This window comes from Salmo salar, chromosome ssa01 (assembly GCF_905237065.1).
Source record: "Salmo salar chromosome ssa01, Ssal_v3.1, whole genome shotgun sequence".
Taxonomy (NCBI): Eukaryota; Metazoa; Chordata; class Actinopteri; order Salmoniformes; family Salmonidae; genus Salmo; species Salmo salar.
The window spans coordinates 134571861-134587513 of NC_059442.1; the positions used below are offsets into that span (position 1 = coordinate 134571861).

Sequence of the window (15653 nt, forward strand, 5' to 3'; positions counted from 1 at the left end):
ACAGACCGGTGTCATACATGCTTATGACAAGTATTACAATGAATTATAATCACATAATGAGTAATACCTGTCTGTAAAGTGTTTGTATTGCTTGTCTGAGGTACAGATATTATTCCCTGATACTGTATAACTTGTATAAATGTTGTACATAGAGATGTCCTTTTCCTATTGTCAACTTCATGGTGAATCACTTTGAGGAGGAAAGAATTGATAAATTGCTAGTCTAAGAGATAAACATGGATTGATAATTTTTACAATTTAGACTACAGATAAGCAAGGTTTACTGGGAAGTGTGGACTATGCAATGAATCGAGAGTGCATTCATCAAAAGGCAATCTCACTGACAGGTGCACCTCTGGAAACAAATTGCATGGGTGTAACCTATAGACACCGTTCAAAGTGGCATTTCCTTGTGAAGAAAGCTATTGAAATTCAGACTACTTTTCTTAAACCAGCTACCACTGGCCATAGGTAGATACAGTAGCAAGATGTGTCAGTATGTTGGTCTGCCTTTGGTCATACAAATTATTACTGTATAGTTGGGTGACAGTTAATCTCGGACACCCAGAACTAAAATCTCATGTATCCCACGTAATTGCGTCAAACGCTCAATTACATCTGTCCACGAGAGATTAGGTGAAAGTCAGAACGTTTATATTCGCTCCATGTAAAGCCTATTTTACAATGATAAAATAAAGACTAATTTTCAAAAAATCATGTAATTTATTTAGCCTCCGGTTGACAATCACACACACACACCACTTTCTCTCTGTCTCTCACTCGCGCACACTTTTTATCGCTCTCTCATCTGTAAAGTGTGTATTAATACCTTGTGATAAACCTTTAAATAAAGCTTGACGCATCTATTTCACGCGATGAACGTAACGTATGGATATAATGCGCTGTTCCAATTGAAGTAGAACGTTGAAGTAGCTTTCAATAGCGGAACGAAAGTAAGGATGCCTTGTTTCTACACGGATTATAAAGGCTGAGCTCACATTAAGAACTCGAAACGTTCATTGGTCGTTCACAGCACATGAATGGTATTGTAGTAGGTTCTGGCTGACTCACAAATTTATGATTTGCTAGCTAACGTTTACCAACATACATCAAACTGAAGATGGCTACTGTCGGTCTGAAGTGTCCGGAGTGTGGCTCGCTCGACATAGTGGACGATGAACATTATTCACAGCCACAACTTGTATGTTCAGATTGTGGCGCGGTGGTATCCGAAGGTCTACTCACCACTACCCGAAGTGAAGAGACACAGGGCACAGGTAGCTAGTTATCTAACTAACTGGTTTATCTGTCACCTTCTTAGCACAATTATTTATGCAGCTGCCTGTAAGAATGTGCTTTCCTACTGACTGTTGGTCATGCAGTCTTCTGTAAGGCTATTCCACATGCCTGCTGTCTATATTATGACTGTGATTTAATTGAGCACTTTGTTTGTATTTCCTTGTCTGCTTGTTTTGGTGCTGTAGATGTAAGATACACTAATAGCACAGAAGTGGACAAGAAGCCATGCCGGAATCTAATCAATGGTAGGAACTGCACCGTTTCCCTGTAGAACTACTGACTACCTGTTTCTGACACAATGTGAGGGTTGGATATCACAAAATGCTGTGTATTTTAATCATGTGTGGCTGGCAATACTGTATCACTTCCTCCAAACAGGCATACACCGGGTGCGTGCTCTCTGTCGTATTCTCAGACTCACTTTCCTCATGGAGGAGACTGCAGAGACCCATTTTAAGCAGGCCTATGAGCACCCTAACTTCATCAGGGTCAGCCTGCAGAAGAAAGAGGTTCTGGCAGGATGCTGCGTGCTGGCGACCTGCAGGCAGCACAGCTGGCCCATTGCCATGGGAACTATTTGTTGTCTCCTGGAGGCGAACCCCAGGCTGATAGGCGTGGTCTACCAGGAGATGGTGAAGACTCTGAAGATAGAGGCTCCCCCCACCAGTATCATTGACCTACTGGAGACACACTGTCAGGCGTAAGTCAATCACCTCAACTATAAACATTAGCCTTGATTGCATGATGATAAATAAATTGCCTGACTAAGCGCATGTTGTTATTAGGTAGACATTTGATGCTTATTGAGAAACTGTCTTTTCTCTCCTTTCTCTGTCAGATACAAACTAAGCCCTCAACATGTCCATGAAGAGTTGTCAGAGTCCTCCAAGGATTTGACAAAGCGAGCTGCTGTCCTGTTGGAGCTGGCTGCAGATGCCTGGCTAGTGACTGGCCGCCAGCCCGTCCCCATCCTCACGGCCTCCATCTTCCTGGCTTGGCAGTCCCTGAAACCCACCCAGGCCCGGCTCAAATACACACTGGCCAGGTTCTGCCAGATGGCCAAGGTGACCAAGTCCTCCATAGCTCCGAAGCGGGTGACCGAGCTGAAGGAGGTGCTGTGTAAGCTGGGCCAGGAGCTGCCCTGGTTGAGGGGGGATGAGGTGACACCCCAGACTGTGATCCAGATGGTGGATGACATCCTGAACCATAGACTCACGCTACTGAGGAGGGCCCTGAGCAGCCACGAGGAAGCCCTGGCCTCTGAATTGGTACTCCCACCAAGCTTAGAGGACTCCCTACCTGGATCCCACACCAACACGCCCTGCCTGGAGGGTGCAGCTTCATCCCAGACCCCAGGGCAGACCCCTAAAGAACCCTTTGTGGGGGAACCAGACACAGGGAATGTCCAGCAACAAGGAGATGTTGACCTGACATACACTGTTGTAATGGAGGGGTTACCACATACAGGGCCTGGCACAGACTCTCAGTACAGCCAGCCCTCAGCACCAAACTCTGGCAAGAGGAGTTTGTTTGAACCCCCTTCTGTGAGGTACGCTAAGATAAGGAGGGTGCAGGTCCCGGTGGTGGAGGTGACTGGTGATGAGGAGATCTCAGACAGTGAGATTGACAGTTACATCCGTACTCCTCAGGAGATCAGAGACTATGTTGAGGCTAAAGAGGCATTAGCTTCCTCTGATGATGAGTTCTGACAGGAAGGGATCACATTGTAACCAGGTGACTTAGCTATACTGCGCTGTCTGATCTGTAATGCATTATAATGCAACTATTTGGCTAACTATTTATTTGGTATGAATATTGAATAATCTCTTGTACCCTTCAGGTCATAAGGCAACACATTAAATCTACTTATTTCAAAACACTCACCAACAGTGTTTAGGACTATATTCATTTTAATGGTGACTGTATCCTTAATGTGTTAGTTTAATTGAAAGATTCTTCTTTGGCTGATCAATTTTATTGCATTGAAGGTGTGTGTGCATCCAAATATGTTACTAAATGGTCTGTACTTCAAACAGGAAAACAAGCCCATATACTGTACTTGAAGTGGCCCAATAGACTCCTTGGCTTTGTGGTTCTCTGCAAATGATCTATTTGACTAATTACAGTGGCCTAAACCCAGTTCATCTCAGGCCGGCTGTCAGTGATTTTAGAGCACATTCACCTAATTAGTGTCAATGTTGTCACAGCACAGCCTGTAGCCTAAAATGTTTTTTTCAAACTGTCAGCACTGTTGGTTATTAGGTTGTCTACAGCTGTCAGCCTAAAATATTTCTGTATTTTTTTGTTGTTGGTATTTTAGTATTTACAGAAGTTTGGTATTAGTCATCTAGATTTGAACTTCCTGAAGCCACGTTGTTCTCTAGTATTTTTTATTTTTTTTACTGATGTTGTGGTGAGAGGATTGTTACCATAGCAACCGCAGGCAGGATTTGTGGACAGTCATACAGATCACTGTTTACTTGTCACAATAAAGTATTCATATTCTTTTTACTTGATTAGTGCATTCTAGTTATTGTCTACCTGCAGTCTTGCCTCTCCATTTACTCCTCGTCAGTCCATTCATATCCCACTGGGCACACACTGGTTGAATCAATGTTGTTTCCACGTCATTTCAATGAAATATTGTTGAACCAATGTGGAATAGATATTGAATTGATAAAATGTAACTTCGGGGCCCCGAAAGGCTAGGGCCAGTTTTGACTATGTGGGTATGGAGACCAGCGAGCCACTGCAGACCCTCATGATGAGTTCAGATGTTTTGTTGCCCCCACCCCCATCAAAGTTGCCCATACCTTATCCAAACATTTCATGCGAATGGATTACTTGACGCATGGGAAAAAAAGTCACGACCGGGCTGATGGAAACAGGAAATGAATGATCAGTGGCGTAAAGTACTTATAAGTCAAAATACTTTAAAGCACTACTTAAGTCATTTTTTGGGGTATCTGTACTTTACTATTTATATTTTTGAGAACTTTTACTTCACTACATTCCTAAAGAAAATAATGTACTTTTTACTCCATTTTCCATGACACCCAAAAGTACTCATAACATTTTGAATGCTTAGCAGGACAGGAAAATGGTCCAATTCACACACATCACAGGGATGCAAACTAGTCACCTTTTCGGCGAAATTCGCCGTTTTGAATCCAAAGTAGGTGACCTACGTGATTTGTGTAGATCTGATGAGAAAAGTTTGGGAAGGGAGGGTGGTTTGGATCACTACTGGCTGTGAGCGAGTGATGTGCGTTTGGAGCAATACTGGCTGTATCCAAGGCTCAGCCAATCGTTCACATAACAACAGAATGCAGCACGCGACTGAAGAAAGAAGAGACAACCAACTTACTAGTTACGGCATCAGTGCGCACTCTGGAAAGACAGCTTGCCTGTTACAGCATGGCATCCCCTGAACGGTAACGAAGGTGTAATGTTAAGTAAAAAGCATGACCACGTAGACGACCGAGGTAAAGTTGGTTTTATATTCACACATTCGGACGTTCAACAGACATTCATCAGAAATTCAACAGACATTCAACAGACATTCGCCAAAAGCCATTTAAAAATGTCAAAATCAATAACTAATTCACCGTTTGTCACAGAAACATCAAACTAGGTATGATTTATTCTATAAATGTCTAGCATACATTTACAACCTTTGTTTTGAGGAAAGATTCCAGTTTTGATTTTATGATGCCATCTATTTTGTGAAGTGCACCAGCCCCTCCTGCAGCAAAGCACCCCCACAACATGATGCTGCCACTCCCGTGCTTCACGGTTGGGATGGTGTTTTTCGGCTTGCAAGCCTCTCATTTTTCCTCCAAACATAATGATGGTCATTATGGCCAAACAGTTCTATTTTTGTTTCATCAGACCAGAAGACATTTCTCCAAAAAGTACGATCTTTGTCCCCATGTGCAGCTGCAAACCGTAGTCTGGCTTTTTTATGGCGGTTTTGGAGCAGTGGCCTCTTCCTTGCTGAGCGGCCTTTCAGGTTATGTCGATATAGGACTTGTTTAATTGTGGATATAGATACTTTTGTACCTGTTTCCTCCAGCATCTTCACAGGGTCCTTTGCTGCTGTTCTGGGATTGATTTGCACTTTCGCACCAAAGTATGTTCATCTCTAGGAGACAGAACGCGTCTCCTTCCTGAGCGGTATGACGGCTGCGTGATCCCATGGTGTTTATACTTGCGTACTATTGTTTGTACAGATGAACGTGGTACCTTCAGGCATTTGGAAATTGCTCCCAAGGATGAATCAGACTTGTTGAGGTCAAAAAACAATTCTGAGGTCTTGGCTGATTTCTTTTGATTTTCCAATGATGTCAAGCAAAGAGGCACTGAGTTTGAAGGTAGGCTTTGAAATACATCCACAGGTACACCTCCAATTGACTCAAATTATGTCAATTTTGGACACACCTACTATTGTGAAGACATCAAAACTATGAAATAACACATATGGAATAATGTAGTAACCCAGAAAGTTTTACACAAATCAAAATATATCCTGTATTTTAGATTCTTCAAAGTAGTCACCCTTTGCCTTTGACAGCTTTGCACACTCTTGGCATTCTCTCAGCTAGCTTCACCTGGAATGCTTTTTCAGCAGTCTTGAAGGAGTTCCCACATATGCTGAGCACTTGTTGGCTACTTTTCTTTCACTCTGCAGTCCAACTCATCCCAAACCGTCTCAATTGGGTTAGGGTCGGGTGATTGTGGAGGCCAGGTCATCTGATGCAGCACTCCATCACTCTCCTTCTTGGTCAAATAGCCCTTACACAGCCTTGAGGTGTGTTGCGTCATTGTCCTGTTGAAAAACTAATGATAGTCCCACTACGAGCAAACCAGATGAGATGGCTTATCGCTGCAGAATGCTGTGGTAGCCATGCTGGTTAAGTGTGCGTTGAATTCTAAATAAATGACGACAGTGTCAACAGCGAAGCACACCCACACCATAACACCTCCTCCTCCATGCTTCATGGTGGGAACTTCACATGCGGAGATCCTCCATTCATCTACTCTGCGTTTCACAAAGTCACGGCGGTTGGAACCAAAGATCTCACATTTGGACAGATTTCCACTGGTCTAATGTCCATTGCTTGTGTTTCTTGGCCAAGCAAGTCTCTTCTTATTATTGGTGTCCTTTAGTAGTGGTTTCTATGCAGAAATTCGACCACGAAGTCCTAATTCACGCAGTCTCCTCGGAACAGTTGATGTTAAGATGTGTCTGTTACTTGAACTTTGTGAAGCATTTATTTGAGCTGAAATTTCTGAGGCTGGTAACTCTAATGAACTAATCCTCTGCAGCAGAGGTAACTCTGGGTCTTCCTTTCCTGTGGCGGTCCTCATGAGTGCCAGTGTCATCATAGCACTGCATTGAAGAAACTTTAAAAGTTCTTGAAATTTTCCGGATTGACTGACCTTCATGTCTTAAAGTAATTATGAACTGTTGTTTCTCTTTGCTTATTTGAGCTGTTCTTGCCATAATATGGACTTTGTCTTTTACCAAATAAGGCTATCTTCTGTATATCACCCCTACCTTGTCACAACACAACTGATTGGCACAAATGCATTAAGAAGGAAAGAAAATCCAAAAGTTAACTTTTAACAAGGCACACCTGTGAAATGAAATGCATTCCAGGTGACTACCTCATGAAGCTGGTTGAGAGAATGCCAAGAGTTTGCAAAGCTGTCATCAAGGCAAAGGGTGTCTACTTTGAAGAATCAAAAATATATTTTGATTTGTTTAACCCTTTTTTTGGTTACTACATGATTCCATATGTGTTATTTCATAGTTTTGATGTCTTCACTATTATTCTACTGTCACAAATACAGCCGTCGTGCTGAAGGGAGGACCAATACGCAGGTGGAATGTGGATGCTCATCTTTTAATTAATTAGGATAACGCATACACAAAAAACAAGAAAACAACAAGAACGACGAAGGACAGTTTCGCAGGCTAAATGAATACTAGCAGTGCGAAATACAACTACCCACAAAACACAAAGACAAACACACCCTATTATATAGGACTCCCAATCAAAGGCAACTCAACACACCTGCCTTCAATTGGGAGTCCAACCCCAATTAACTATACATAGAAAAACAAACCTAGAACCTATACCAACAACTAACACCCCACTGCACCACACAAAAAAAACCAAAATACAAAACAAATATACCTCTGCCACGTCCTGACCAAAATATAATACAAATAATACCTAAATATTGGTCAGGACGTGACATTACCCCCCCTAAAGGTGCATACCCTGAATGCACCTCAAAAGAAAAACACAGAAAACCCCAAAACAAACCGAAAAATCCCCCTAAACTACAGGGAGGGAAGGGAGGGTGGCTGCCGTCAACGACGGCACTGTGCTACACCCCCCCCTCCCCAACCCACCTATATTGGAGGCGGCTCAGGTGCAGGACGTGGAACCCGCTCCACCCTCGGCGTCGCCCACTTAGGTGGTGCCCCTGGCCGCTCCGGAAGACTAGTGGGCGCCCCTGACTTCGCCCGACTGGCAGGCGACTCTTGCCGCGACCGGCTGGCGGGTGTCTCTGAGCGATCCATGCTGCGCCCGGCTGGCGGGCGACCCTTGCTGCGCCCGGCTGGCGGCGATGACTGCGCCCGGCTGGCAGACGACCCTTGCTGCGCCCGGCTGGCGGGCCGCTCTGGCAGATCCGGCGCGGCGGGCCGCTCTGGCAGATCCGGCGCGGCGGGCCGCTCTAGCTGATCCGGGCAGGCGGGCCGCTCTGGCTGATCCGGGCAGGCGGGCCGCTATGGCTGATCCGGGCAGGCGGGCCGCTCTGGCTGATCCGGGCAGGCGGGCCGCTCTGGCTGATCCGGGCAGGCGGGCCGCTCTGGCTGATCCGGGCCGGGGGGCCGCTCTGGCAGATCCGGCGCGGCGGGCCGCTCTAGCTGATCCGGGCAGGCGGGCCGCTCTGGCTGATCCGGGCAGGCGGGCCGCTCTGGCTGATCCGGGCAGGCGGGCCGCTCTGGCTGATCCGGGCAGGCGGGCCGCTCTGGCTGATCCGGGCAGGCGGGCCGCTCTGGCTGATCCTGACTGGCGGGCAGCTCTGGCGGCTCCTGACTGGCGGGCAGCTCTGGCGGCTACTGACTGGCGGGCAGCTCTGGCGGCTCCTGACTGGCGGGCAGCTCTGGCGGCTCCTGACTGGCGGGCAGCTCTGGCGGCTCCTGACTGGCGGGCAGCTCTGGCGACTCCTGACTGGCGGGCAGCTCTGGCGGCTCCTGACTGGCGGGCAGCTCTGGCGACTCCTGACTGGCGGGCAGCTCTGGCAACTCCTGACTGGCGGGCAGCTCTGGCGACTCCTGACTGGCGAGGCTGGGCTGACGCACTAGATGCCTGATGCTCTAACCAATAGTGCAAAAAAGGTATTAGGTGAACAATAGGTAAGTAAAGAAAAAACAACAGTAAAAAGACAGGCTATATACAGTAGTGAGGCTATAAAAGTTGCAAGGCTACATACAGACACCGGTTAGTCAGGCTGATTGAGGTAGTATGTACATGTAGATATGGTTAAAGTGACTATGCATATATGATGAACAGAGAGTAACAGTAGCATAAAAGAGGGGTTGGTGGGTGGCGGGACACAATGCAGATATCCCGGTTAGCCAATGTGCGGGAGCACTGGTTGGCTGGCCAATTGAGGTAGTATGTACATGAATCAACACCGTTGAAGTGACTATGCATATATGATAAACAGAGAGTAGCAGCAGCGTAAAAAGAGGGGTTGGGGGGAGCACACAATGCAAATAGTCCGGGTAGCCATTTGATTACCTCTTCAGGAGTCTTATGGCTTGGAGGTAAAAACTGTTGAGAAGCCTTTTTGTCCTAGACTTGGCACTCTGGTACCGCTTGCCGTGTGGTAGTAGAGAGAACAGTCTATGACTGGGGTGGCTGGAGTCTTTGACAATTTTTAGGGCCTTCCTCTGACACCGCCTGGTGTAGAGGTCCTAGATGGCAGGCAGCTTAGCCCCAGTGATGTACTGGGCCGTACACACTACCCTCTGTAGTGCCTTGCGGTTGGAGGCCGAGCAATTGCCTTACCAGGCAGTGATGCAACCAGTCAGGATGCTCTCGATGTTGCAGCTGTAGAACCTTTTGAGGATCTGAGGACTCATGCCAAATCTTTTTAGTTTTCTGAGGGGGAATAGGCTTTGTCGTGCCCTCTTTACGACTGTCTTGGTGTGTTTGGACCATTCTAGTTTGTTGGTGATGTGGACACCAAGGAACTTGAAGCTCTCAACCTGCTCCAACCTGCTCCCCATCGATGAGAATGGGGGCGTGCTCGGTCCTCCTTTTCCTGTAGTCCACAATCATCTCCTTAGTCTTGGTTATGTTGAGGGATAGGTTGTTATTCTGGCACCACCCGGCCAGGTCTCTGACCTCCTCCCTATAGGCTGTCTCATCATTGTCGGTGATCAGGCCTACCACTGTTGTGTCGTCTGCAAACTTAATGATGGTGTTGGAGTCGTGCTTGGCCATGCAGTCATGGGTGAACAGGGAGTACAGGAGCGAACTGAGCACGCACCCCTGCAGAGCTCCAGTGTTGAGGATCAGCGTGGCAGATGTGTTGCTACTTAACCTCACCACCTGGGGGCGGCCCGTCAGGAAGTCCAGGATCCAGTTGCAGAGGGAGATGTTTAGTCCCAGGATTCTTAGCTTAGTGATGAGCTTTGAGGGTACTGTGGTGTTGAACGCTGAGCTGTAGTCAATCAATAGCATTCTCACATAAGTGTTCCTTTTGTCCAGGTGGGAAAGGGAAGTGTGGAGAGCAATAGAGATTGCAACATCTGTGGGTCTGTTTGGGAGGTATGCAAATTGGTGTGGTCTAAGGTTTCTGGGATGACGGTGTTGATGTGAGCCCTTACAAACTTTTCAAAGAACTTCATGGCTACAGACGTGAGTGCTACGGGTCTGTAGTCGTTTAGGCAGGTTGCCTTTGTGTTCTTGGGCACAGGGACTATGGTGGTCTGCTTGAAACATGTTGGTATTACAGACTCAATCAGGGACATGTTGAAAATGTCAGTGAAGACACCTGCCAGTTGGTCAGCACATGCCCAGAGCACACGTCCTGGTAATCCATCTGGCCCCGCAGCCTTGTGTAAGGTGGCCTGTTTAAAGGTCTTACTCACGTCGGCTACGGAGAGCGTGGTCACACCATCGTCCGGAACAGCTGATGCTCTCATGCATGCCTCAGTGTTGCTTGCCTCGAAGCGAGCATAGAAGTGATTTAGCTCGTCTGGTAGGCTCGTGTCACTGGGCAGCTCACGGCTGTGCTTCCCTTTGTAGTCTGTAATAGTTTGCAAGCCCTTCACTCGCAACACACCATGGGCCAGAAAAGGTTGATCCACAGCCCTTGCTAGGTCAAGAGAGCTTGATTGGAGCATGTCAGAAAGACATTTGGCATCACCAAGCACTTAACAAAAGGTAACTGTCACGGTTGTCGTTGGTAATGGAGGACCAAAACGCAGCAGGTATGTGTACGCTCATCTTGACATTTATTAACTCAGAATGAACACACCAAAACAACAAAACGAAACGAACTTACGAACAACGAAACAGTCTTGAAAGGCTCACTCGGCAAAACAAGAAACAGTGCCCAAAAACCCCGGAATACATAAATCAAATGCCCTTTTTAGAAAAACCACCACCCCGAACCACATAAACCAAATACCCTCTGCCACGTCCTGACCAAACTACAATAACAATTAACCCTTATACTGGCCAGGACGTGACAGTAACCAAAAGCCCCATGAATATTTTCAAGTGTGATATCCTGTAGCACTCTCAGAACTGCTGGAAGCCTGTCCCTCAGATTACGGCATGCCATGTATCTGCATGCCCACCTTACATCCATAAGTCTCTGTAGTTCCCTGGGCTGCTGCTGTGGATATAGCTCTTTCTGAACTGCAAACCACTTGAGATGAACGTACGAGCTAGATACAAAGTTATAAAGCTTCTGCAGGAGAGCAAAAAAGTGAACTGCCTCAGGCCCAGATTTTACAGCATCAACAAGAACCAAATTCAAACAATGTGCATTACAGTGCACATAAAATGCAAATCTTGCACTGTTTTTAATCCGTGCAGACACACCAGAATGCTTTCCGCTCAAGACGGATGCACCATCATAGCATTGCCCCACAAGATTATTTCTGTAGTCCAGACCATGTTTTTCAAGGCAATTAATTATAATTGTTGTGAGACCTGCTGCATTCTAAGCGTTCAGCTGACTGAAAGTGTTAAAAGCTTTCATGGATGGCCCCGTTGTAATAGTACCTCACAAATAAAGACGTCTTATTTTTCTTTAAATCTTTGTTTTCATCTGCAATTACACTAAACACTTCACTTTCTTTTACTTATTTTATTATTTGACTTTGTACCATCTCAGCTCAGCCCTCAAGAACTTCCTTCTGGATTTGGTGGCTTGTATACATAGCATTATCACATGCATTCATCCTTTTCTCTATGAGAGGGTCATGCTTTGCTATTTCCTCTAAGATTGTCAAAAAATTACCCTTGTTGTGAGAGTCATCAGACTCTCGATGACCTCTCTCCGCTATATTTTGAGTGGCAGTTAATAGAAGCACATCTGAAATTGTTTTAATGTAAGTACAGTTTTCCTTTCTTTTTACGGTCCTCATTTATGACGTCTAACATTGATGAGTTGCTGTCAATAGCCCTTTTATGCTGATTCCAAGCATACATAGCATTGATATGATGCTCTGCCTTTGAATGGAGCTTAAACCCAGAATCTTTAAACAGCGCCTTTTTCCAGTTACAAAAACATGACTGTGATGTGAAGGCAGATTCAGGTGTATTGAACAGAGAAAAATGCCTACAGACGAAACATTAAGTCGAATCTTGACTTACAGAATATTCAAGCCATGAATTGTCCTTATACCAGGAGCTCTATTCCTAGTACCCTGCTGAGTTCTGGAAAATGTTTTCAAACACGGCTGTACAGGACCCTCTTATCTGGATCTTGAAATGTCTGAAATACATGTTATTAAATAATGTGACATATCTCTATGGAAATGTATAATTAAGGGATCAACAAGATTAGATACTAACAGCTGCTAACTATAATGTGTAGTTTAAAGTATAGGCCTGGCCTACCATTGGGTCCTTTTGGAACAGCATATCTGGTGATAGGAGGGGCTCGATGACATCTCCTGGCAGCTCTGGCTCACTGTCTTGCTCAGAGCCAGAGGTCTCTGTGTCATCCCTTGATACATCTATTACATTAAAATAACACAAGAATAATTAGTACATAATCACAATAAAAATGCCACAGCCATCAAAACAAGAACACACATGAATCAACAACCAACATTTTAAAGTGAGGCTTAATCTGACAAAATCATCTATTACAAGATGAAGCTAAACTTAAATTGAACTGGGCATGTGACTGACTGCCTGGTAGATGCTCTGACGTGGTGGTGGTAGACTGGGTCCTTGTGAAGTCTGACCACACTGACTCTGACTAGCCTCAGGTAGGTAGCTGCTCTGATGTGGTGGTGGTAGACTGGGTCCTTGTGAAGTCTGACCACACTGACTCTGACTAGCCTGACTCTGACTAGCCTCAGGTAGGGAGCTGCTCTGGGGTCCGGTGGTGATGCAAGGGCTGGGGTCTGTTTGCACCTGATCTGCCTGTTTGTGCTTCTTTAAAAAGAAGTCTGATATCTCTTCCTTTCTTTTCATGTTTAATTGACCCTATGCAAAAATATGACAGTCTAAGCATCCAATTACCCACATTTTAGGCCAATCTCAATCTTAATTACAAATCCCCGTTATCATAACTGTACCTTAAAATCAACTACCAGCCTAAGTTACTGTTAGATCATGGCTAGCTCTGCTCTGCAGTAAGTAACTTAGCTAACTATAAATACTTACACCTTTACGATAGCAAACAGGCTATCTGCAAATTGTGGTAATCTTTTGAGTAACGTTAACAGATTGATAATAACAATTGCTCGTTTTGAGTTCAAGTACGAAAATCTAACGGAGTTAATGGATTTCAAATTGCTGAATGTTAACTTGCTGAACACTGACAGATGTAGCCTACTAATTACCCCACATTAGCTAAACATTCATATACTGTAACTTATGACACTGCACTGTATATGTGTGTATTACTAGCACAGATGTAAACATAATGTTAGTCTCTCTCTTATATGATTAACTGTCTGTTTTAATGGAGCCAAAGGTCTAACGTTAACTTACACAGCGACTCAACTTTCGTAAAAGTTGTTCAGGAAACCTAAACCCGATGCTAAACCTTAAAACTTACTTCAAATATGATGCTTTCGCCAATCGTGAAAAGAGCTTGTCGAGCTGTGGAAATATTCTCTCTTCTTCTTCTGTATGTTCTTCTTATTCTTATTCTTCTCTATCTCGCAACCAACGTTAATATTCTCTCTTCCTCGTCCTGGATTTGAAAAATGTGCCACCGAACGTCAAAATAAATGCATCTTTCAACAACAGATGAAATGAGATGTCAATCAGCATCAAACTGCCAGTAGCGAATTTAATTTTGAGGTGGCACCCAGGGTGGCCAATCAGATGTCAGGGGTGTTCAGTGCCCACCGGACACCCCTCTGGCTTCGCCCCTGCTTATGCCCCATTCAAAACAACTGGAAACTCGGAACTGGGAAATCTCAGACTTCAGTGAGTTCAAGACAACTGGGAACTCAAAAAAACTAGCTCTTACTGGGAAAATATGTTTTGAACGGTCATCCAACTCAGAATTCCATGTCGGGAACTTGGGCCTCTTTCTAGAGCGGCAACCTGAAGATCACTGACATCATGATCACTGACACCTTGTTTTTTTCAGAGTTCCCAGTTGTCTTGAAAGCACCACAAATCCAGAGACTGCCAGACTTTCATGAGAAAGTTAGACGACAAAATGTGCCCACAAGAACGACTGAGCGCCACCTTCCTATTCAAGTGAGCACCAGTTGAGTCCAAGTTGAGTCCAAAAATGTATTGTATACTGCTGCATAATTGATGTAATATGCCAGGGAGATGTGTATACTGTAGCTAAGAAAGTAATACAAAGTGTATGTTGTGTAGTAAGCTGTTAGTAGCCCATGTGCCTTCCCCCAATCATTTGGTCCCTTAGCCTACTGTTCTGACTTGGTGGTGCACATGATGCCTGTAGCCTGTTTCAGAGAAATTATCGATGTAATCATCGAATATTGTAAGACCTTTCATTGTCTGCTTACAGTAAATGCCCCTATGCCTCTATTTATCCTACGGTTCTGACTTGGTGTACAGGGAGAATACTGTAAGAATGGCCCATGTTGTGAATTCTATCGCTGTACATTTCAAAAGTACTGAACAAATAGTTATATTGACCACGTCCATCCCAGCTCGATCATTAATGTCTTAATCGAAATTACGGATTGACTCTTATCCGCTCGTCGTTCCCTTATGCCATAGTTTGTACATGTCAATTGTCATTAGAAACCACATTTGTTTAAGAAAGTCAGGCCTATCAGCTATCTTTTTTAAAAAGGCAGTAAATGAGGCTGAAGGAACTGTTTTGCTGCCAGACAAGGCTTCAATGATAGCCAGGTGTAGTGGTGGTAAGGATTCACTCCATGGTGCTGAATAGAAAGCTCTGCTGTTGGGACAGCTTAATGTAGGCCCTACCAACTTGTGGGGATCATTTGACACCTTTAAAGTGCAATTAATGTATTGCTTAGTGTTGTGTAGTGGCTGTGCTGGCGTGCATCAATTGTTTTTTGGGGGGTTTTGCCCCACCAAGATTTACAGTCGTGGCCAAAAGTTAGGAGAATGACACAAATATTAATTTCCACAAAGTTTGCTGCTTCAGTGTGTTTAGATATTTTTGTCAGATATTACTATGGAATGCTGAAGTATAATTACAAGCATTTCATAAGCGTCAAAGGCTTTTATTGACAATTACATGAAGTTGATGCAAAGAGTCAATATTTGCAGTGTTGACCCTTCTATTTCAAGACCTCTGCAATCCACCCTGGCATGCTGTCAATTAACTTCTGGGCCACATCCTGACTGATGGCATCCCATTCTTGCATAATCAATGCTTGGAGTTTGTCAGAATTGTGGATTTTTGTTTGTTCACCTTCCTCCCTGAGGATTGACCACAAGTTCCCAATGGGATTAAGGTCTGGGGAGTTTCCTGGCCATGGACCCAAAATATCGATGTTTTGTTCCCCGAGCCACTTAGTTATCACTTTTGCCTTATGGCATCATGCTGGAAAAGGCATTGTTCGTCACCAAACTGTTCCTGGATGGTTGGGTGAAGTTGCTCTCGGAGGA

The 15653-nt window shown here is 45.0% G+C and overlaps 1 protein-coding gene across 1 annotated transcript; it reads left to right on the forward strand.

Moving 5' to 3' along the window:
- The first annotated feature begins 707 nt into the window (after positions 1-707).
- On the forward strand, positions 708-3810 carry brf2 (BRF2 general transcription factor IIIB subunit). The gene is made up of 4 exons (XM_014130951.2): positions 708-1277; positions 1485-1544; positions 1678-1999; positions 2138-3810. Exons 1-4 carry the CDS (start codon positions 1121-1123, stop codon positions 3006-3008), a joined length of 1410 nt encoding a protein of 469 aa, XP_013986426.2. The 5' UTR covers positions 708-1120; the 3' UTR covers positions 3009-3810.
- The last annotated feature ends 11843 nt before the right edge of the window (positions 3811-15653 follow it).

What these genes read in the sequence shown, in the direction of transcription:
- brf2 (XM_014130951.2), top strand. Translation starts at nt 1,121, where the DNA reads ATGGCTACTGTCGGTCTGAAGTGTCCGGAGTGTGGCTCGCTCGACATA. An exon ending in ATGCCGGAATCTAATCAATG is followed by an intron (nt 1,545 to 1,677) that starts GTAGGAACTGCA and finishes TCCTCCAAACAG; the next exon opens with GCATACACCGGGTGCGTGCT. An exon ending in CTGGAGACACACTGTCAGGC is followed by an intron (nt 2,000 to 2,137) that starts GTAAGTCAATCA and finishes TTTCTCTGTCAG; the next exon opens with ATACAAACTAAGCCCTCAAC.